Source organism: Choloepus didactylus, chromosome 23 (assembly GCF_015220235.1).
Source record: "Choloepus didactylus isolate mChoDid1 chromosome 23, mChoDid1.pri, whole genome shotgun sequence".
NCBI classification, from domain to species: domain Eukaryota; kingdom Metazoa; phylum Chordata; class Mammalia; order Pilosa; family Megalonychidae; genus Choloepus; species Choloepus didactylus.
In genome coordinates, this window is record NC_051329.1 from 7,552,582 (window position 1) to 7,574,073 (window position 21,492).

Below are 21,492 nucleotides of genomic sequence, written 5' to 3' on the forward strand. Positions count from 1 at the left end.
TAGATCACCAAATTCCAAATGGATCAAAGATTAAGATATAAAAAAATAAAACCATGAAAGTACCAGATCAAATCTGAAATGAATTTTTTCATATCTTAGAGTGGGGAATACAAAACCTAGAAGCCATAAAAGAAAAGATTGATAAATTTGGTTATGTAAAAACTTAAAACTTTTCTATGGAAAAAATACCATCAACAAAGTGAAAAGACTTATAACAAGCTAGGAAAAATATATACAACATAGGCAAACACAGATTAAGTACAGAACTACCACATAACCCAGCAATTCCACTACTAGGTATACATCCAAAAGAATTGAAAGCAGAGACTCAAACAGATACTTGCACACCGAAGTTCATAGCAGCATTATTCACAATTGCCAAAAGATGGAAACAATCCAAGTGCCTATCAACTGATGAGAGGATAACAAAATGTGATGGATGTATACAAGGGAATGCTATTCAGCCCTGAAAAGGAGTGGAGTTCTGATGCCTGCAACAACATGGATGAATCTTGAAGATGTTGAGTGAAATAAGTCTGACAGAGAAGAACAAAGTTTGTCTCATCTCACTGATATGAAATAATTAGAATAAGCAAATTAACAGAGTGAAAAACTAGAATACAGGTTACCAGGCGCTGGGTTGGGGGTAGGGAATGGGAAGTTAAGGTTAAAATGCACAGAGTTCCTATTTGGAATGATGGAAATGTTTTGGTAATGGATGGTGGTGATGGTAGCACAGCAACGTGAATGCGATTAACAGCACCAAAATACATATCTGAGTATGGTTAAAAGGAGAAATGTTAGATTGTATATATGGTAACAGAATAAAATTTTAAAAAAAAATTCATGGAACTACACTTCCCAAACAGTGAGCCCGAAGTTAAATCATGGACTTTAATTAATAGAACAATTATAAAAATGTGCCATCATCAATTGTAACAAATGATCCAACCAATGCAGGGTGTTGGTAGTGGGGTGGTAAGGGAATCTTGTATTTTATGCATGATTGTTCTATACATCCAGAACTTCTCTAATTTATAAAAAGAGGGGGGAAAATGTGCTCAAGAAGGTTGTTTATACTAGCAAAACAACAACAACAAAAACCATCAGTAATCACCTAAATGTCCATAATAGGGGAAGGATATGGAGTATCTGTAAAATGGAAGACCCTAAAAAGAAGTAAGTAGACTTCTATGTACTAAGATTGAACAATTGCCAAAATATACTCTTTGATGAATAAATCAAGATGTGAAGAGTAGGCTTCTAAATCTTAAAAAGAAAAGAAAAAAAAGATACAGATATGCTAGTAGAATCAGACACTATTTCTAGAATATCCAATGAACTGTTACAGAGGTTACTACTGAGGAACAGAGACGGGGTCGGGAGGTGGTCCGAGGGAGTACAGATTGACCCGTGAACCCACAGAGGCCGCTGCCTTTTACTGACCCATGACGTGTACTGACTGAACCGCCGCAGGAAGTAGACCATCCAATTTCCAAGAGTCTTTAAGGTGTCAGGGGCAAGCTTTCTCCAGATGTTAGGGATGTGTCCCACAAAAAGAGATCTGGCTATGTCATCTAACTCACTGCTCATGCCAACTTCTCCAGCCAAGGCCTATTTACAGAATCAAAAGAAATCAATCAAGACTATGTCAAAAAAACTAATTATTACAGCTAAGCAGTAATCTGCATGTTAAAAACTGCCTCACCCTTTGAAGTTCAACCAGAGACCTGGACATGCGTATCACAAGCTTGTTGAAGCGTTCTAGCTCCTGTAAGAGGACCACCGAGGTGGGGGAGATTCCCATGCCAAGGTTCTTCCTGACCTGGTCCAAGTCAAAGACTTTGGGCATCTTGTTTTCTATGTCCTTGGCCACGTGGCCGAGGTAATCATCACGGCTGATGCCAGTGCTGGATTCCCCTAAAAATGGGACACATTTTAGAGAAAGCAAAGTATCTGAGCAGAGGACCAGAACATTCCAAGCCTTCTGGTTCTCAGAAAAGCATCAGAGCAATGTGGGAAATGATAAGAACAAGACAGTAGCACACTGGGCCAACATTAGGCCCTCAACAAGTTAACAAAATGCGTGGGAATAGGCTTTACCTGTCTGAGGCTGCAGTTCTAGAAGGTGACCCCACATGGCTCGAGCTGCCTGAGTGTAATATCCAATCTCAGCATTGGAATGAAGACCAAACACTTCAGGGGTGTTGGCAAGTGGAAGGGCTTCAATGGCTTCTACAATCACAGAGAACAAAAAGAGAGCTCACAGCCTCAAAATCCCCAGACATGCAAAGCTAAGTTCCATTGCCTCGTGGGTAGCATGTTGGTAAATAAAAATTCTCCACCTCCCCCAATCTAGCTGCATGTTTGTCTTTTATGGATGTGGCTCAGTGAGTTCCCCAGGACCATCGTGCCCTTCCACAGTGGAATCTAGTGTATTTTCCATCATTCCAGGACAAGAAATCTGAGCTATCTCTATCAGCACTAAGACTAAGAATAGCCTGCTGGGCCACCTAAAAGGCTTAACCAGCCAAGGAGTCCCACCAGGAGAGGGTCGGTCAGAAGAGCTATCATGCCAACTGCAGAAAACAAGACAGTTGAAATGTATGGTCTCACTTAGAGAATCTTTAAAATCAGGTTTTGATGTCTGAGAAACCTCACCAACAAAGTTTTCCTTGACATCACCCAGGGGGATTTTATAGTCCACTTCTTTGTTCTGGAAGAAGTGGAATGGTTGGAAAGTATCGAAAATGAAATCTCCCAGGTACTCATCCATGTAGATGGTCAGGATGCGCCGGTCGAAGCTGTCAATGGCCCGTCCTCCATACATGACCTGAAATTATGCTTGGTGAGAGCTGGCCAGGAACTTGAGACCTACTATGTCCACCCGGATGCCCCAGGGGCCCAGAGGAATCGCCCAGGGTTAAGACCAAGTGAAGCCTGGGAAGAGTCCTGCTGGCCCGGCCACTGGGCAGCTCAAACCATGTCGACTCACATAACCCTCTGGCCCAATGTGTACAAGAGGGCCTGTTCACAAAATCAGACTGTAGCTGATAGTGAAGGGATAGTGCCCGGCCTGATGAGCACTCTCCTGAAGTGTTGGGAACCAGTTTGCAATTTGCAAAATCTGCCCCCTCACCTCCACCAAGTAACAAACAAACAGCCAAACAGAACAACTGAAGAAGCCAGCAGCCACATTTGTCTATGGAATTGGTGATGTTAACTGTCTGAACAATGTACAGGCCACTGGGGAAAGTCTGCCTGTGAGCTCTGTGTGGACCCCCGGGCTGGCAGCGGGAGGGAGGCTCTGCTGGTGTGTCCCCGAGGACACCCAGCAGGAGCCCCCGGGTTGATGGGTCCAGCTTCAGGGGACCTCCATGTGAACAGAGCTCACTTAGGACAAGGAACAACGGGGTGATGAGCGGGAGGAGTTCACAGAGCCTGTGGAAGGGAGCAGGAGCCGGAGGGAGTTCGCCTGAGGGCCCTCGAGAACATGGGAAAGGGCACCAGCCACAGCCCAACTCCAGCCCCAGGAGGCAGCTGCAGAAGGGCCCCAAGACACCGGTACCTCTCCGATCAGGTACTTGAGGCTGCCCCACGGGATCCTCGGGTCATTTTGCTGGAAGGCTTTTGTTAAGTACGTATTCAGAATTTCCATGCAGACCTTAAAGGAGGAGGAACAGCGTGGTTATACTCAAACCTACAGTTATTCGCATTCTCTTTTCTAAAAATACAGACAGCAAGAACTCTGTATCACTGAATCTTGGGAGAAAAGTCAGGGATGAAACAGGACTGCTAAGGAAGAGGTTTTCCGAGAGAGCAAGGTGGTAGCAGTGTGTTTTAACCTGGAAGTCAGACTCGTTGAAGTCGTAATACACATTCCATCCGATCTTCCCGAACTTTCTTCTTTCCTGCACCACAGCGTGGAAGAAGGCCAGCACGTAGACCAGGGACTTAAAGGCAGGGTGCGGACACTGCTCTAGGGCTTCACTGGAGATCTTGAAGTAAGTTGCTCTCATGTTGAGTTTCAGTCCGTTGGGTGGCTCTGTGACAACCTGCCGGAAGAAAGGAAAACAAATCACATTGGAAATTGCAGACCCTTAAGGACAGCTTTGGAGAGTGTAAAAAAGAGTGCAGACGTCTTGGCTTGTCCTTCATCTTTATGTAGCAACATTTCTTGTTCCCCTAATAGCAAAAGTCTCTTGTTTGGGGCACAGATGAGGAAGTTAAAGAACTAGATTTAATCCTAGCTCTGCCAATTGCTTGTCAGCTGAACCTGAGAAGGTTCTTATAACCTCTCGCTGAACCTCGGGAGCCTCGAATGTAAAAATGAGAGAGAGAAAGAGAAGGAAAACTCTTTCCAGAAGAATTCTCTGAAGAACAAATTAAATGAGGCATGTAAATCACTTGAAATTTCTGCACATAACCACTAAAGTCTGGCAGGCTATGGGTGGGCCTATCATCAGAGAGACGGGTTAGTAATGTGAAATATGTGGATGCTAATCTAGATGTTGTTATGGTTACACACAAAAACGGTGAAGACATGGCTGGAATAATGAAGTAGCTATACAGGAGAGCGGTTATCTTTACAGAGCAGGAGAGACATGGGATGGGGAAGGGGGTCTGTACTAGATTGAATGGCTTACCACCCCCCCCCAAATCCATGTCCACCCAGAACCAGTGACTGTGACCTTATTTGGAAATAGGGCGTTTGCAGATGTCATCAAGTTAAGATGAGGTCATCCTGAATTAGGGTGGGTCCTAAACCCATTATAACCGCAGAGAAGAAGGCCACGTGAAGACAGAGGCAGAGCCTAGAGGGATGCATCTACAAGCCACGGAGCACCAAGGATCGCTGGCAACCACCGGAAGCTGGGAGAGAGACATGGGACAGATTCTCCCTTAGAGCTTCCACAAGGAACCAACCTTCCTGATACCCCGATTTCAGGCTCCTGGCCTCCAGAACTGTGAGAGAATGAATTTCTATTGTTTCAAGTTACCCAGTATGTGGTAATTTGCTATAGCAGCCCTAGGAAACTCATGCAGGTGCCCAGGAAGTTTCAACTGTATCCTGAAGTTTATTTCTAAATGCACACTCAGGCACACACAGAACAGCAATGATCCTGGAAACGTAACCAAGTTTCGGTATGTGGTGTCTGCCTGGAGCCAGACCTTTAAGGACTTCTGCAGAATCCCAATGGGAAAGCCCTTGGTGGGGTCCGTGGTGAGCCACAGGCGAAAGTCTGGGTGAGGCTTGTTGATCCTCTCCAGGGACTTCTCCAGATCTTTCAGCCACTTGACCAGGAGGTGGCAGTTCTGCAGCATCAGCCACTGCCCACGAGCCACTGCTGTCTCCAGCAGCTGCAGGGCCACCTGCACCGAGAGGAGGGAAAGGAGAAGAGCTGGTGTCTCCAAGCCCCCCAGCCCTGTGCTCTCCGGGGGCCGCACTCCAAGCCCAAAGAACAGCAGTGCCCACTCCAGCGGGTGATCAGGAGCCTGAAGGGAGCCTGCAGGGAACAACCGGTTCGCGTTCCACCGGGGCCGCCCACGTCTGCGGGGCTGTGGCGACCACACTGTGCTCTCCCGGTCACCTTCGGCCTGAGCGCTCCGACTGCTCTCCTCCCTGCACCCTGACCGCCCCGTGAAGCAGCAGGCGGCGGATGCTGTCCTGGCCATCTTAAGATCTTCAAGGGCCCTGTGTGTGGAGGATGACCATGAAGTGAAAGCAAATGAAACCCTCAAATAAAATCTTGGCTTTTGAAATGATTTAACACTTACGTGAGTGCTGAAATTACAACAGCCTCTCTCAGGTTTTGAGATCTGGGGGAGATGGCCCTCCCTCGCCGGTGCCCGTGGTGTGCCTACGGGTGATCCAGCACAAGCATGTGGCTTCCAGCAGCCGAGGATTTGCCCAGGGCCTCCTGGGGTTCACAGCACAGCCCGGCCGGGCTCGGCGCCCCCGACCCCACAGCCCGTGTGTGAGCACTGCACTGACCAGCACAGGCTCTTCCTTGCGCAGCAAGTTCTAACAGGGAGTGACACATGGTTCAGAGAGGCCAGGCTGTGGACAAGAAAGCCTGCAGGCCTGTCCCACATGATCCTGCTCTCAGCCTCTCCACTGCCTCCTTGACCAGGCGACTGGGGTCCCGATAACCCTGATCTGCAGTGCGGCCACTGCAAGGACCGAGGGTGATGATGACGGTACACGGAAGAGCTTTGGAAACAGCAGTGAGGGTGCAAGGCTGTGAAATCATAGAATCTCACATCTAGAACTGCTGTTATGATTAATACTTTTGTGTTCTAGCCTTCGATTACTGCTCTGTAGATCAGAAATGCATCTGGCTTCTGTGTGGGGCAACACTCTGAGCTTAGAACCGAAGGTGAACTAATCCCATCAGAGGCCACGGAGTTCCCCTTTAGAGCCCGTTCCTTCCAAAGATAAATTACCTTTTCTTGACCTTGGCCCATGGCAAGGAATTTGAGGCGGTTTCCTCCAAAGCCACTTCGCTCAGCTAACTTCATAAGATCACTGGCAGGGTCGGAGCCCGGACTCAGGATGAAAACAATGGGTGAAGCTGGAGTGCTCTGCTCAAAAATGGCTTCGAAGCTGATCATTGGGGGCTGCACGTACCTGGTGACAGAAAAAAATCAGAATTCCCCTCCCCCAAGGGTGGCCTCAGGGCCAGCGGGCCATTCTAATCAGCTCTCTCTCCTCCAGGCCTCCAGAACCCTCTGGCTTTAAAAGCCCTTTGCCCGGCTTTCCTGGTTTTAGAATCCACCGACACACGCGTCTCCCACACTGAACCCTAAACTTCTGAACAGGAGAGACCTTTCTGCCTCCTTCCAGAGCAGCTCGGTACTTGTGTGTTGGGTTCAGTGGATTTGCCCTGAGCTGGATGCCTTGGCTTGGCTCCTGACACTAGCCTTGGGCTCAAAACCCAGAAGTTTCACACTGACAGCTTCATAGACCAGTCCTGAATGGCCCACGTTAAAAAATAGTTGCCAACACATAAAATAGGGAAATTTCACATAAAAAAAATCAAAATTGCTAGCTTCTTCCTAAGAATGGGAGGACGTGGCCACTGTGGCGTCAATGAGAGCAGCTGAGGGGTGGTGCCCCGGTGGGGATCTGGATTTGGCTGCTCCAGTTTGCCACAATCCCCGCCCAGCCCGATTCACTCATTTCCAGCACCTGCCCACCATGAAGGCATACTTAAGTTTGCAACCCCAATCATCTGTTTACCTTCATGTGTGATTCTAGAGCTACTTTGTCCAATATGGTAGCCACTAGCCACTGGCTGTTGAGCCCTTGACATGTGGCTAGTCCAAATTGAGAAGTGCTGTGAGTGTGACTTACACAGGGTTTTGAAGACTTAATACACAAAAAGAAGAATATTAAATATATTGACTATATGCTGAAATGATACTATTTTTAATATCTTGAGTTCAATAATATGTTATTAAACTAATTTTACCATTTCTTTTTACTTTAACATGGCTCACATTGCACTTCTCTTGGCTGGTGCTGCCCTAGGGTGGCCAGCACACAACGCCCACTGAAGGGCCATGGCAATGCTTTTGGGAGCTGGCAGCCACTGCTGTCTGTGCATCTGGGGGGCACGACAGCCCATGTTCTACCCCGCAAAGAGGTTCAGGCAAACCCAAACAGCTCACTCACTTCTCTCCCATCGTTACAGTCACATAATCAGTCACTGCCCGATATACCCGATCCACACGGAAGCAGCGCAAAATAAGCAACTTCTGGAAATGGGTGATGTTTTTATCATAATCCAAGGGGAATGGAAATTGCTCAAGCGAATCCAGGTCATACCACTAGGAAGAGCAAAGAACATTCATTGTGGCATCAACTCAGAAATGACAGAGACCCCATTTTGATGTGAAAGTGCCAAAACGCCACTGTAAAGGGATAAGAATCTGTAGATGTAGAAACCTTAGGGCTACTTCTGGTTGGCCCTGTTGTTCTCTATGTCCCCAAAACTATGAAGTTCAGGAAGGGAGGGCTGAATCTTATTCACTGTTGCATCTCCAGAGCCCATCAAGGGACCTGGTTCAGCGTGAGAAAATGCTCAATAAATATTTCTTGGATGGATGAGTGATTGGTTCAATGGATAGATGGATAGACAGATGGCCAGAAAGACAGAGGGAGAGATGGGCAGACGGACGGATGGTTCCCCCACACTGCTAGCTGAATTGAATAAAGGAAAGTTCCACCCAGGGAGTTAGAGGGCAATGCTTACACTGTGAACAGGTTACTCATGGAAGTATGTTCTCACTCACAAAGCTGTAGACCAAAGTGTAAGTTTGGAGAGGAGGAGAAAGAGAAGGGACATGAGCTCACATCCTGCCAGACAGTCTGATGATTCTCCACATCATCAGGAAGATGTTCAAAGTTGTCTGGAAACATTTCTGATAAAAGAATGATATCTTCCCAGCCCTGGTCAGACAGCCAAGCACAGGGTTTTTTTCGCTTGCTTTTCTCCAGGGAAATGTTTCCTAATGAAAACAGAAGAAGAGAAGTGACCAGCCATCTGGCTGCTAACCCCGAGATCCTGGGAGGATTACGAAGCTCAGTGATTTGACTCCTCTCACTTATGGGGAAAGTCCTTTTCCTAAGAAGGAGTGTGGAAAGAGAAGGAGTCATGGGCTTGCCCTTGTCACTGCCAGCGACCCCATCTGGGCAGTGTGTGGCTTCCAGCCTCAGGGCTTGGGCAAAGGCTGCTTGGTCTAGGTCAAACTGGAACCATTCTGAGGCTAGAATTTGTCAACTGAAATATGTAACAAAACAGTGCTGTTGAAAGTCAGGTTTTAAGGAGAATTTTGATGGTGGTGTTTGTTTTAATGAACAGACTTATACACATCTACAATGTGGGCCAAGGAAGCTGGGAAGAATGAAACTAAACAAATTCATTACCTTTTAAAAAGAAATCTAATTCTTCTTGGGGGACTCTCCCTTCTGCTTGCTCTATCTTGATAGTCATATTAAATGAAAAGAGTAACTTGTGCCTCTCAAACAGCCCTGCAGGGAAACACCAGATGCATGCTGATAAAATAAATTCATTTAAAAGCAACCTAAGCTCAAAATGCTTAAATTTTAGAGAAATGATATAAAACACACATATTGCAGGGTTGTATTTAGGCCTCCTGGAATTTGATGTCCATGAATCACTGAGTATAAAAAACATGGGCTCAACTGATCGGCCATGCCCAATAGCACAGTCTACAGTGAAAGCACTTGTTTGCATCTCAAATGGTCATTTCTACGTGTGGTACTTACCACACTCTCCTGGGAAGGACAGTACAATAGAGGAATAGGGCCCCACCTTCTCAACGAAGAGCTGGTCGCTTGGCTGCCTCTAAGTGCGTGTTCTCGTCTGGTGGTTTAGTCTAGAGCAGATCTCGGCAAATTTTCGTAAAGGCCAGACAGCCAATATTTGTGGCTTTTGCAGGCTAGGTGGTCTCAGTTATAACTCTTCAGTTCTGCTACTGTAGCACAAAAGCAGCTACAGACAAAATGTCTCCAAATGGGTATGGCCATGTCCCTAAACTGTTATTTACAAAAGCAGGCAGTGGACCTGATTTTGCCCTGCCAGCTGCTGTGTGCCAACCCTACTGTAGAGGAAGCACACTCCATCTGACTCTTTATTGATAGGAAGATGCAAAATACTAGAGTTCCTGATTTTACATTAGAAATATGTTCCTGGAAAAAAAAAGTGTAAGTCAAAATTTTATGAATTTGGATTTTATATATGTCAGGAGGGTTGACTAGGTAAGTGAGCTCAATAGGCACAATAGTCCTCAACCTTCTCCTGCCCCAACCTACCCGTGGCATATGCAACTCTGTCATTGGTGCAGAGTCTTATAAAAAAGGTCTGGGTGGGGAAAGGTGCTGTATGCTCTACTTTCCAAGAGTCACTGATCCAGGCTTCTGGTTAAAAAAGGTCATTGGGAGCTTATCTCATCTCCTTTCAAAAAACCCACTGGAATGACAGAGAATTTTTTTTTTTTTTTTTTTTTTTTTTACAGTGCAAACTCCAAGAAAATTGAAGAGGAGACAATATTCTGGAAACTAAAGAGATAGACAAGTAAGAATTGATTGAGCAGGGCTGAGAAAGTTGAATCTTAGATCGACAGGAGACAAAGCTGACAAGCAAACCATAGAACTTGTAAGGAGCTCAGGAACTGGTACCTGAGAGATACCAGGTACCTCTGGAGCAGGAGTGAATATGGGCTAAAAACCAGGAAGACGGGTGGACAATTTGTTTAAGAAATAGCCAAATCCCTGATCACCTCAACACTCCATGCTTCTAAGTAACTGCTTTCCTCGACCCAAATGAACTTTGGAGATGATAAATAGAGGATCCCTGAACAGGGAAAACCAGGTATAGCTGATGGAGAACCACACTAAAGATATGGCACAAAGGAATAATTTTCATAGTGAATGCTGAAGTCACCAGCCTCTTCTCACTCGGTTCCCAGAATGCTAGCAGCCAGGATTACATCCTCCAGGAAGAAGATGGAAGACCCTTCTCTAGGGAATCTTACATTCCCATGAGGAAAGAACTACATATATTGGCACAGGGAGTTCCCGAATGAAACAGCTCAACCAGATCACCCAGTGAAACTCAGCTTGACCACATCCATTCAAGCACAGAACTTCCCAATGAGCTTTTAGTTCCACTCTTAAATATGAAAGGCTCACCAGACATTGGAGGAGAACCTCTAACTGAAATACACAAATCAAAACAAATAAATGGGATAAAAACAATGTAGAATAGCAGGAAAAATTTAGAAAATAAAACTATCATAAAAATCTTCTGAGAGCTAAGAGAAGATATTCTATCTATGGTACAAGGACAGAATAATTTAAAGAAAAAAAGAATGCTAACAGAACAAAAATATTTCCTAGAAATTAAAAATATAGCAGTAGAAATAAATGACTCAGTAGAAGAATTAAAGGCAAACTTGTGAAAATTTCCCAGAAAACAGAGCACAAAAGCAGAAATGGAAAATAGAAAAGAATTGTCTCAACAGGTCCAATGTCCAACAGGAGTTTCAGAGAGAGAAAATGGGGAAAATGGAAAGGAGGAAACTATCAAATAACTCAAGAAAATTTTCCAGTATTGAAGGACATGCATTTACAGACAGAAATGACCCACTGAGTGCCCAACACAATGGATAAAAATAGGTCTAAACCAACCCAAGTCATCATGAAATTTCAGGATATCTAAGATAAAGAGAAGATATTAAAAGTTTACCAAAAAAGAGGGATCAAGTATCAGAATGTCATCAGACTTCTCAACAGCAATAATGGCAGCTGAAAGAAAAGTTTTAATGAAAAATTTCAAAATTAGAATTCTATACCCAACCAACCTATTAATGCAAAGTTTAGAGCAGAATAAAGATAATTTCAGATATGCATTGTCTCAAAAAACTTTCCAAGACTGCACCTTTCTCAGGAAACTATTAGAGGAGGTACTCCACCAAAAAAGGGAGTAAACCACCAAAGAGGAAGACATGGGAATTAGAGGACAGGTTCACCACAAGAGAAAGTGAATCCCCAGGATGATGGTGAAGAGGGATACCAGGGTAAAGGGCCACTGGTCCACCTTGAAGCAGGTCATTCTACTCTAAAATTTCCTAAATATACCTTAACTCTGGAACCAGGTAAATTTTTTAAAATTAAATTTAAAAAAATTCCTAAAACTCAAGGTCAAAATGAAATAAATTAACCTGTCTATCAAGTTGCTGGCACTCAGAGAAAAATTATTCTGAGTGACTTTAAAACACAGTAGCTTGACTGTGCATGCTACTAGGCATATGTACTTCAAGGGACAAAAAGACCTCTTGAACTTCTTTCAGAAACCCAATCACTTTCTTGTTGCAGTGAACTCATGATACATTGTTTGAATATCTTAACTCAGTTAACTGACAAGGCAGTGAACACCTTTAGCACTGAGATTTTGGTCTCTAAATGCCATTTTCCACTAAAATGAACCAGGGCTCTTGGATAAGTGGCTGATTCCAGGTCTGGGGAAAAGTCGTGTATACAATATGCTAGGAATATCCTGTCATACCAGAAAGCAAGGAAGGTGTCAAAGACTACAGGAATTAGGTCAAAAGGACTCTAAGCCAACTTGAAAAGCTTCCAGCTGGCCGAAGATAGCATGTTTTGAACATCTGTAAGGACAATACTGAGGTGTAGAAACACATCAAATGTTCAAAATTCTGGGTCCATAAGAACTCCAAACAATTAGAAATAAAAGAGGAAAGAAGCAAGCATCTGACCTGCCTTTCTCATATGAACTATATTTCAAGATATCTTTATAAAAGCATTCCAACTAATAAATACAGAATAATAAGAATTAGAATATCAACATTTTTTAACCTTTCATAAATTGTTTTCCTTGGCCACTAACATCACAAAAAGACAGACAACCAGAAATTATGAAATACACAACACCACATATGTTGTGCAGAGCCTGAAGCTGCTCAAGTTCTAAATCTGTTACAAATTTACAAGAAATACAGGGGAAGAGGAACACTTTAAATATACCACAATCAGTAAAATTTGGACTATGGAAAATAAGACAAGACAAACAATCAGGTTTCTTCTACAAGGCAAATAAATATAAGGAAAAAACGAGAGATTGAGGGAGGTGCACCTAGAGATTAAGAGAAATTTAAGAGCCATATTAACCAATTGAAATATATGGACCTTGTGCTATTTTGATGTGTTATTTCAATTTTCAGTTGCAAATAAATGTGTGTATGGAGGAACTTTTACGTTCCTTGATTTAAACAAATGGAAAAAATAATTTATAAGACAATTGAAAACACCTGAATACTGGCTATTTGATGATACTAAGGAACTACTGCTTTTTAAGCATGGTAATGGCATTATGAATATGTTTTGGAAAAAGAGGCCTTATCTTTTAGAGCAGGAGAGACAAACCACAACCTAGGGGCCAAATCCAGCCTGCTGCCTGTTCCTATAATTTTGCCAGCATGCAGCCACGCCATCATTTGCATATTGCCCGTGGCTGCTTTTGCACTACAGCAGCAAGCATCAGATAGCCTTCCCAGCCTAGAATGTCACCATCTGGGCCTTTACAGAAAAAGTTTGCCTGCCTCTGTTTTAGAGCGCCAAACTAAAATCTTTACAGATGAAGTGATATAAATTCGAAGCAAATTTTCAAAATAACCTGGGCTGTCTTGTAACAAAAGTGAGTCCAGAGGTGATAAATGCTGGGTGATGGGTACGTGGAGGGTCCTACTATGCTCTTTTGCTTGAAATTTTCCATAATACAAAGTTTTTAAGCATCAGTTCTTTAGGGACTGTGAAATGGTGCAGCCCCTTTGGAAAATAGTTTGGCAATTCTTCAAAAAGTTAAACATAGATATATTATATGTCTCAGCAGTTTCACTCCTCGAGAAATGAAAACATGGGCCCATACAAAAACCTGTACACAAATGTTTATAGCAGCATTACTCATTAAAGCCCAAAAGCCCATACAGTGGGATATTATTTGGCCATAAAAATAACAAGTTATGATTCAGCCACTACATGGACAAACCCTGAAAACATTATTAAGTATTATGAAATAGGATACATAAACAACATGTCCAGAAGAGGCAAATCCACAGAGACAGAAAGCAGATTAGGGGTTGCCAGGGGCTGGGGGAGCGGGGAATGGGGAAGGATTGTCAATGCTATGGGGTTTATTTCTGGACTGATGAAAATGTTTCATAATTGGATAGTGGTGATGGCTGCACAATTCTGTGAATGGCATATTTTGAAAGGGTGAATTGTATGGTATGTGGATTATACCTCAATAAAGCTATTTTTAAACAATGTAATCAGTGCTTTAAAAATTCCTCCTGTAACATGAACTGTCACACTTGAGAATGCTGCTTAGTAAGTTTCCATTTTCACAGATCATGTCTCCCCCATGCCATGTGACACCCCTCGGGCTGTCCTGATCAGTGTGAAAAGGTACTTACCTGTGCAACCGTAGTTATAGATGTTGAAGGTCAGCGTGTCCATAATGTTCCTTAGTCGCTTAATAAGAATGGAATCAGGCAGCGATTTCTTAAGTGACAACCCAAAGACGTCTAGGAAGGCGATCAGGGAGTACTGGTACATGGAGTTCACGAGGGCCATCTCAGACAGAACAAAGAACAGGATGGCCCCGCGCCGGGCGGCTGGCCGGTAGCCGTCCCGCAGCCTGTCGATGTCCAGGGCTGTCTTCTCCGCCAGCTTGAGCTTCTCTGACACCTAAAGAAAAAGGCCTGGACAAAGAATCTGTCCCACCTACAAGGTACTGCCAAATGGAAACAACCAGGAAGACTGTGAAATGGGCAAGAAAGTAAGAAGGCAGAGCATGGGGTGGGTAGGGGCAGCAAAGAAATCAATGCAGTGCTCCAGGGGGTTGAAAGCAACCTTCAAGTGGGGGGACCAGGCGCAGTCACCCTCTTACAAGAAGTAGTGGAGATACGTGGCTTGACTCTCCAGCAACCACACTCCCTTCTAGGGACAGTCCCTGATTTTTACTTGAACACACACCCTTCCCCCTTGCATTGCATACGTGGGGCTCCACTCCAATCCCAGGAGAGGAACGTGACCCAGGCCTGACCCACCCAAGCACAGCATTCCCGGGCCACAGGGATGGTCTGGGGTGGACAAGTGACTTAAGAGAGAAGCCAGGACCTTCATGATTGTGACAGGAAAAGATTCTCACTCTTCTCCCTGGACCTGAAGCTGAGGGGCATGAGGCCAGAGCCATCAGGAGGAGTTTGGCTCCAGGGCAAGGGAGAATGAAGCCAACCCAGCCAAAGGCCCAGCCCAGAAATGGAAAGATATGGAATCAGATGATATTTTTGGAGTCTTGGAATCCAGTCCTACCTGAAGCCATCCCTGGACTTTCCTGTTTTCTAAGCTGATAAATTCCCTTTTGACTTACGCCAGGTAGGGTTTGGTTTTCTGTCATTCTCAAGTGGAAGAGGCTTACCTGATGTACAAGGGCCCCTGAGTGCACATTTAGGACTCCCCTCCCCAGAGCACACCCCAGGGAGGTGGCCTTTTCAGGTGAATTAAACTTGAGTCTAATGAGAGTACAGGTTGCTGCCCTCCATTCCACCCTTAGCTTCTCAGATCTGTGACCGTGGATGAGCCTCTGAGGTCACCGACTCCAGTTTTCTCACTAGCTCCGAGGGTGTGCCTGCACTCCACTGCAGCTGGACCCTCCCTGGCCACCCCCTCTCCTGCATGGCTGTCAGGACAAAGTCCCCCAGCCTGGACAAAGAAGGGCAACTGTTGAAGAGCCCACAGACAGCCACAGAAAGAAGCCCCTCCCTCGTGCACAGCTGGAGAGAGGTGATCAAGCCAAGGAGGAGACAGGAGGGGTGGGGCAGAGCATCCTCCTAGGACACTTCTGGAGCGACCGTCAATGCTGGAGGGGAAAGGCAGCCCCTTCCACGGGAGGCAGAGTACCTGCTGCCTGGTGGGGGTGGGGTGGGAAGGGTGCACTGTGCACCTGCCCTACATTGTAGGGTGTTAAGCAGCACCCCAGCATCTAACCACCTGATGCCAGTAGCCCCCTGTAGTGGAGTGAATAATGTCCCCCCAAAATTCATGTCCACCAGAATCTCAGAATGTGACCTTATCTGGAAATAGGAAGTGGTGCCACAGGAGCCGAGAATGCCCGGGGCCACCAAAAGCTGGAGGACACAAGAGAAGATTCTCCCCTAGAGTCTTCGGAGGGGCATGCCCTACTGACACTGTGGTTTAGGACTTCTGGCCTCCAGAACTGTGAGAAAATGTTGTTTTAAGCCATCAACTTTGTAGTAATTTGCTACAGCAGCCCTAGGAAACTAAGACACATGCACATACACTCCAAGCTGGGACAACCAAAAATGTCTCTAGATATTGCCAAGTGTCCTCGGGGAGTGGGAGGGGGCGTGGGCAAAGTTGCTCCCAGTTGAGAACCACTGGGCCAGATGCAGGCCAGGAGAGGAAGTGAGCATGATGAGGAAAGAGAAAGAAATGCCATCAAAAGATTGGGCATTTTCTAGGTAAGACCACATTTTTAAGAACTGAAAAGTGAAAGTCCAGGATTCCTGATTTGGGGACTCAGCTTTGGCCACAGAGGCAGCTGTCTCCGACCCCTCAGGGCCTGTGGGGCAGGGTCTGCGCTCACACACAGAGTCCTGCTGACCCTGTAGCCCTCTGGCCGCTCTCTCCCCAGGCTGAAGAGCCCTGCCTGCCTGGGTCTCTCCTCCCTGCCTGGTATCTGCCTCACCTCCTTCCGGACATAGGGAAGATAGAGAGAGCGTGCTGGGGGCAGGTAAGTGCTCCTCATCCATTCTCTTGGGGGTGGGGTGGGGCCCTATAAATGGCTCAAAGTCAACGAGGTCAGATTCTTCCAGGTCAGAAGGATTCTCTCCATAAGAAGAACTGCATATTTCTTGTTTTTGATAAATGATTACTTACTGAAAGGGAGTCACTTGCAAAGCTTGTGTTGCAGGGCCCCAGGATGCAATGTTCTACCCGGCCACTCTCCTGTCCCTTCCCTTTCATGATGGGTGCCCCATGTTGCTGAGACCCAACTTAGGGGGCAGATGGAAAATCCATGAGCATGCCTCATTGCATATTACTCTTCCTCATGAACCAGCCTCACCAGCCCCCATTAAGGCAGATGACCAAGACTTGATCAGTGAATGGTCACTGGGTTTCTCAAGACCAGGCACCATTTACTCTTCTGCACTGACCTTTCTAGGGATGTCAGAGGAATGGCCAAAGTTTTATGAAGTTTCAGATTATCTCTGAACACAACCATAGTTAAGTTATAGAACATATCAGAATCCAAAGAGCTCCAAATCCTGGCCAGCCTCTGGAAGCCAAGAGGCGTCCCCATTGAACCCAGCACCACATTCCCATCAAAGCCATGCCTCCAGCAAGAGCAGAGGGTGAGAGATGAACCATCCCAGCCCCAGCTGGGCCCAGCCACCTCCGTCCTACCTGCCAGCCCACCTCCGCCTCACCCACCAGCCCGCCTCCCCTTATACCTCTGTTGCTTTGGATTTGGTCTCCTCTAGCGTCTGCACCAGCTCCACATTGTCCAGCATATTCCCCGTGGAGGTTGCCAGTTCCCGAAGGAGGGAGTCTTCCAAATCCTTCAGCAGGTTCTTGTTCTCGCTGGTCTCCTGGATGAGATGCTCTCTCTGCTCCTCCAGCTCTCGCCTCTCAAAGGCCACCAGAACACTGAGCAGCTGGTCTTCGAGACCCTTCAGAGTGACTGTGGGAGGAAGGAGAGGCCCTCACCCCTGTGCACCTCCAGTGTGCTGGGCACTGTGTCTCAGCAGCTGCACAGCCAGGCCCAGGGCCAGCTTGGCTGTGTCTCAACCCGCATTTCAGGAGTACTAGGACCCATTCTCCTACCAAAATAGTGGAAAGTGTTCAACAGAACAAAAAGGGAGGTGTTGCTCTGCAGAATTGTGAGCAAGGAGAGTGAAGAAGCACTAAAATAAAACTCAGAGCCCCTCTATATTGGGGGACCCTTGTTTAACATACACCCAAACTTAAATAACCTTTTCATGCAGCTGTCTGACTATGCTAGAAGATGGGAGAAAATGGCACTCAATTCCCATCAAAATTCAGTGGAGGGGAATGGGAAAAAACACGAAATCATGGCATATATGTCAGGAATCAAAGAGAATAACTACCTGCCCCAGCAGACAGAGGTCAGCCCGCTCTGAGCGTGTGCACCTGAGCCACGAGGTCCATCTCAGCCTTGATACACATAACTTGCTGCAAACCACAGGGCCCCCAACCTTTCTAGGTTTTGGTCAGACATTAAGAACCGACCCATTAAGAAGTGACTCAGAGAGAATGACCTGGGTCCCTGCATGAAATGATGTCCCATGGACACCTGGATCTCAGACTGTGGTCTCCATGGTAACCACCTTAATTTACCACTGATACTCTGTATGCTCTTACCAGTATAATTGATCACCATTGCCTTCCCAAACACAGACGGGGAATATCTTGGATTGGCCAGCTTGGTATTTAGATACAGTCTGAAATTTGTATCGTAGTCAACTTCTTTGTCTCCCAGAATGATGAACTGCCGTCCTTGGGAGACTTTTATATTCTTTTCTAAGACATTATCAATCACAGGATCAATATATTCATCAACATCATGGAACAGGAATGGAGTGCCATACTTTATGGACATTTCCAACTGCTTGAGGAAATCAGGGTCGTTAAAGGAGGCGACCTGGGAGAGAGGGAAAGCAGATGGTGGAAGTCAGCACCCTTGAGTGTGTCCTCACCAGATGCAAGGGAAGAGTGCCTTGGAATTGGGGAGCAAAGGGAGCCAGAAGAGGGGAGAGAAGAGGGAAAGCAGGGCATGGGTTCAGGCTCAAGCAGCATCTCATTCAAAAGGCAGGGCTCAGCAGCTAGAAGAGTAACAAGAGAGTCCACGACATCTCTCAGAAGACCTCCAAGGGGTCCAGGCACAGCCCACAGAAACACTTGCTTTCCCCTCAGACGTCATGACTGCTGTACTCGCTCTTTACTCAAAACCTCCAAGAAACCACTTCCTCTACCCCAGCCCCTGCAGCTTTCCTTCCCCTTCCTCTCCAACCCCTCCTCTGAGCACTTCACTGTGTTGATTTGCTTAGCCTCTCTCCCCTTCAGCTAGAAGCCTTCCTTTTTTATTAGATAGGTGGGAGTCAGAGTGGGACTGGGGGACTAGGAATTGGGCTGGCAGTTTTGGAACTCTCTGGCAGGTTGAGGGAAGGGGAGGTCTATGGACACTCCTGCGTTCATGTTTGTCCCATTCCAGCTGCATGTGGGTTTCAGAAGTTCCCTGGCCTTGGCCTTGGGACTTGGAGGGGCTTCCCCCAGCAGACACATCGATACCAGGAAGCAAGGACTAGAAACAACATGGGAAAGTTAAAACTGAAAACCACTAATTTGTTTATTAATTGAGCAAAAAATGATTGTAATTCCACTCCTAGGTATATATCCGAGAGATATGAAAACACATGTCTGTGCAAAAACCTGTACACAAATGTTTATAGCAGCATTTTTCATAATAGCCAAAAAGTAGAAACAACTGAATGTCCACCAACTAATGAATGAATAAGTAACATGTGCTGTATCTGTACAGTAGGATATTATTCAGTCATAAAAAAAAACAGAGTTCTGATTCAGGCTATCACATGGAAGAACCTTGAAAACATCACACTAAATGAAGAAGCCAGTCATGGAAGAGCACATATTGTGTGATTCCGTTCATATGAAACGTCAGAATAGGCCAGATCTATAGAGACAGAAAACAGAAGAGTGGTTGCCAGGGGCTGGGTGGGGTGGGGTGAGGGCTAAAGGGTACAGGTTTCCTTTTGGGGTGAAAAAGATCGATTGTGATGCTGCGTGCACGACTTTGAATATACTAAAAACCAGTGATTGTACACTTTAAATGGGTACATAGCATGGTATGTGAATTATATCTCAACCAAGCTATCACCAAAATAACAGTATTTGAGCATTTAAGGCCACTGTGCCGTCTTGGGTACAGGGAACACGAAGATGAGGAAACCATGGTCTTTGCCTTCAAGCTGCTGACAGCTTGGGGGAGACACAAAAGGGAGAGCCAGACACAAGGTGGTTCACGGAGGCTCGGCAAGGGTGGGAGGCTCCACTGGGGGTGAGGGCAGCGATGTGCAACTTGGTCTCGCTGGAGATGTAGGGTGCCAGGGAGAGGGGGCGGGAGGGGGCCCTCCCGGGGGGCAGGATTGTGCTCTGCGTAGGGGGAGCAAGGGCAGCGAGGCCAAGGGAGAAGCAGGCCGTACCCGCAGGTTGTTCTTCTCCTCTTTTCTCTTTATCCAGTTCAGAGCCTGCTGCTGGGGGTCAATGCAGAGCGGGGAGCGGCTGGCCCTGGTGGTAAGGATGCCGTTCTGGATGGAGAGCTCATCAGGAGGCAGTCCCTGGGAGCCCCACCTGGAAGGCACCGTGACAGGAGCATTGCTTTTCCTTGCCAAGTAGTGAAGCAAAGGCTAAGAGTGGAAGTGGTACCTTCCAGAACAATCTACCTATCCCCAGGCTGCTCAACCCTCCTCAAACTCTGAGCAAAAGAGCTTGGGACTGGATGTGCAGCTGCATCTGCCATTTCTGTGCACTCAGATCAGATGCGTCCTGGCGGCTCATTCCCTTGTTAGGCCCCAGGCCATCACCCTCCCACCAGGGTGAATCTGCAGAGACCCCAGCCTATGGTCCCCCACGTCCTCCAGGCTCAGGCTTTCCACACCTGCTAATCTCAACATCATCCGTGAGCAGGTTTTCTAATCTAAAAGGCTGGCTCAGGGGAATCTCCCTCTCCAGGAGATCGTTCTGCCAGACTTGATTAACCATCTCGTCTCGGAACTCCCATGTAAAGGCCCCTTCGTAGCTCAGGAAGGCCGCACAAAGCAGGCAGTCTCCTAGTAACTTCACTCGACGGTGCATCAGTTCATCCAAGTCATTCAGCCACCTGGCGGAGGAGAGAGGGGCTGCGGTAGTGATCATCTCCTGGCCACAAGCAAAAGGAGCCTTCTAGAAGATCCAGTTGGATCTCTGCCCCAACTCTAGCCAGAGGAAACCTTTCCTGAGATAGTATTTCATTGCCAGGATGGAGCTCGCCATTTCACTTTGCTGTCTCCCACCCTAGCGAACCCAGGGTTTTGAAGGATTTTGTCCCATTCCAGGGCTCAGCATTGAGCATCTGTCTAGAAGGTGACTCAATAAATGTTTGTGAAATGATGTTGTCTGTTAAATGCATGTTATTAAGTAGTAACGACACTGATTCTGAACACTTAATCAAAGCACCTCTAAATATGTTGATTAGAACTGCTCAGCAGCATGAGCTAATAAGCTCTGCCTGGCTTGGTGACAGAATTCTACCAAAGATAAAAGAAAATGAAGGTTTCACTGGTCCTTTCCAGCAAATTCCCAAAGTCTACTAGGTATTAGAAATACGGAAAATCATTTGTGTAACTCCATACCACTTTTTCAGATGCCAGATTAGAAATTACTGTTCTTTCTTATGGTCTTGCCCGTAAGCCTCAAACGGCTCATCCACATAAGGACACACCCCAGGACTGAACTAGCTCGGGTCCCTGCAAAGGCATCTGCCCAGCTACAGAGAGGGGCTCCTCCTCCAGACTAATCCAGAAAAGACTCAGGGGTTACAGTCCCAGCACCAAGGTGCCTGCCAGAGCCAATGGTTCATCTTTATCCACAACTGCACTGCCTCCTTAATAAATACTTAATAAGTAATAATGCCTAATAAAGACAGAATTTATAACATGGCAATTAGCCACACTGAAAATGATAACAGTAAAAGAAGAACTTTTCACTTGGTTTTCAGATAAGAATGCAACATGGAATAAAGGATCTACATGGCAAGAAATTCCACTTATGATGTTCACTTA

The 21,492-nt window shown here is 46.2% G+C and overlaps 1 protein-coding gene and 1 long non-coding RNA gene across 9 annotated transcripts in view; one reads left to right on the forward strand and one right to left on the reverse strand.

Annotated features, from left to right (window-relative positions):
* Positions 1–21,492, reverse strand: part of DNAH10 (dynein axonemal heavy chain 10) — a 183,860-nt gene that overhangs the window by 2,579 nt on the left and 159,789 nt on the right. For 5 of the 8 annotated variants that reach the window (XM_037816529.1, XM_037816528.1, XM_037816526.1 and 2 more), the window contains 16 exons: positions 20,331–20,552; positions 19,876–20,023; positions 18,017–18,296; positions 17,086–17,315; positions 14,023–14,296; positions 8,933–9,037; positions 8,360–8,514; positions 7,679–7,833; positions 6,448–6,631; positions 5,173–5,373; positions 3,846–4,055; positions 3,569–3,664; positions 2,662–2,833; positions 2,104–2,235; positions 1,709–1,920; positions 1,447–1,614 (listed from right to left, as the gene is read on the reverse strand). In XM_037816529.1, the coding sequence (XP_037672457.1) occupies positions 1,447–1,614; positions 1,709–1,920; positions 2,104–2,235; positions 2,662–2,833; positions 3,569–3,664; positions 3,846–4,055; positions 5,173–5,373; positions 6,448–6,631; positions 7,679–7,833; positions 8,360–8,514; positions 8,933–9,037; positions 14,023–14,296; positions 17,086–17,315; positions 18,017–18,296; positions 19,876–20,023; positions 20,331–20,552 (2,944 nt within the window). Of the gene's footprint in view, positions 1–1,446; positions 1,615–1,708; positions 1,921–2,103; positions 2,236–2,661; positions 2,834–3,568; positions 3,665–3,845; positions 4,056–5,172; positions 5,374–5,599; positions 6,215–6,447; positions 6,632–7,678; positions 7,834–8,359; positions 8,515–8,932; positions 9,038–14,022; positions 14,297–17,085; positions 17,316–18,016; positions 18,297–19,875; positions 20,024–20,330; positions 20,553–21,492 lie in introns of those variants that run through there. The other 3 variants (XR_005213945.1, XM_037816530.1, XM_037816531.1) reach the window with 3 other exon arrangements.
* LOC119519098 lies at positions 10,078–20,760 on the forward strand. Its single transcript, XR_005213946.1, has 3 exons — positions 10,078–10,103; positions 16,266–16,364; positions 19,913–20,760. It is a non-coding gene; the product is annotated as an uncharacterized LOC119519098 (long non-coding RNA).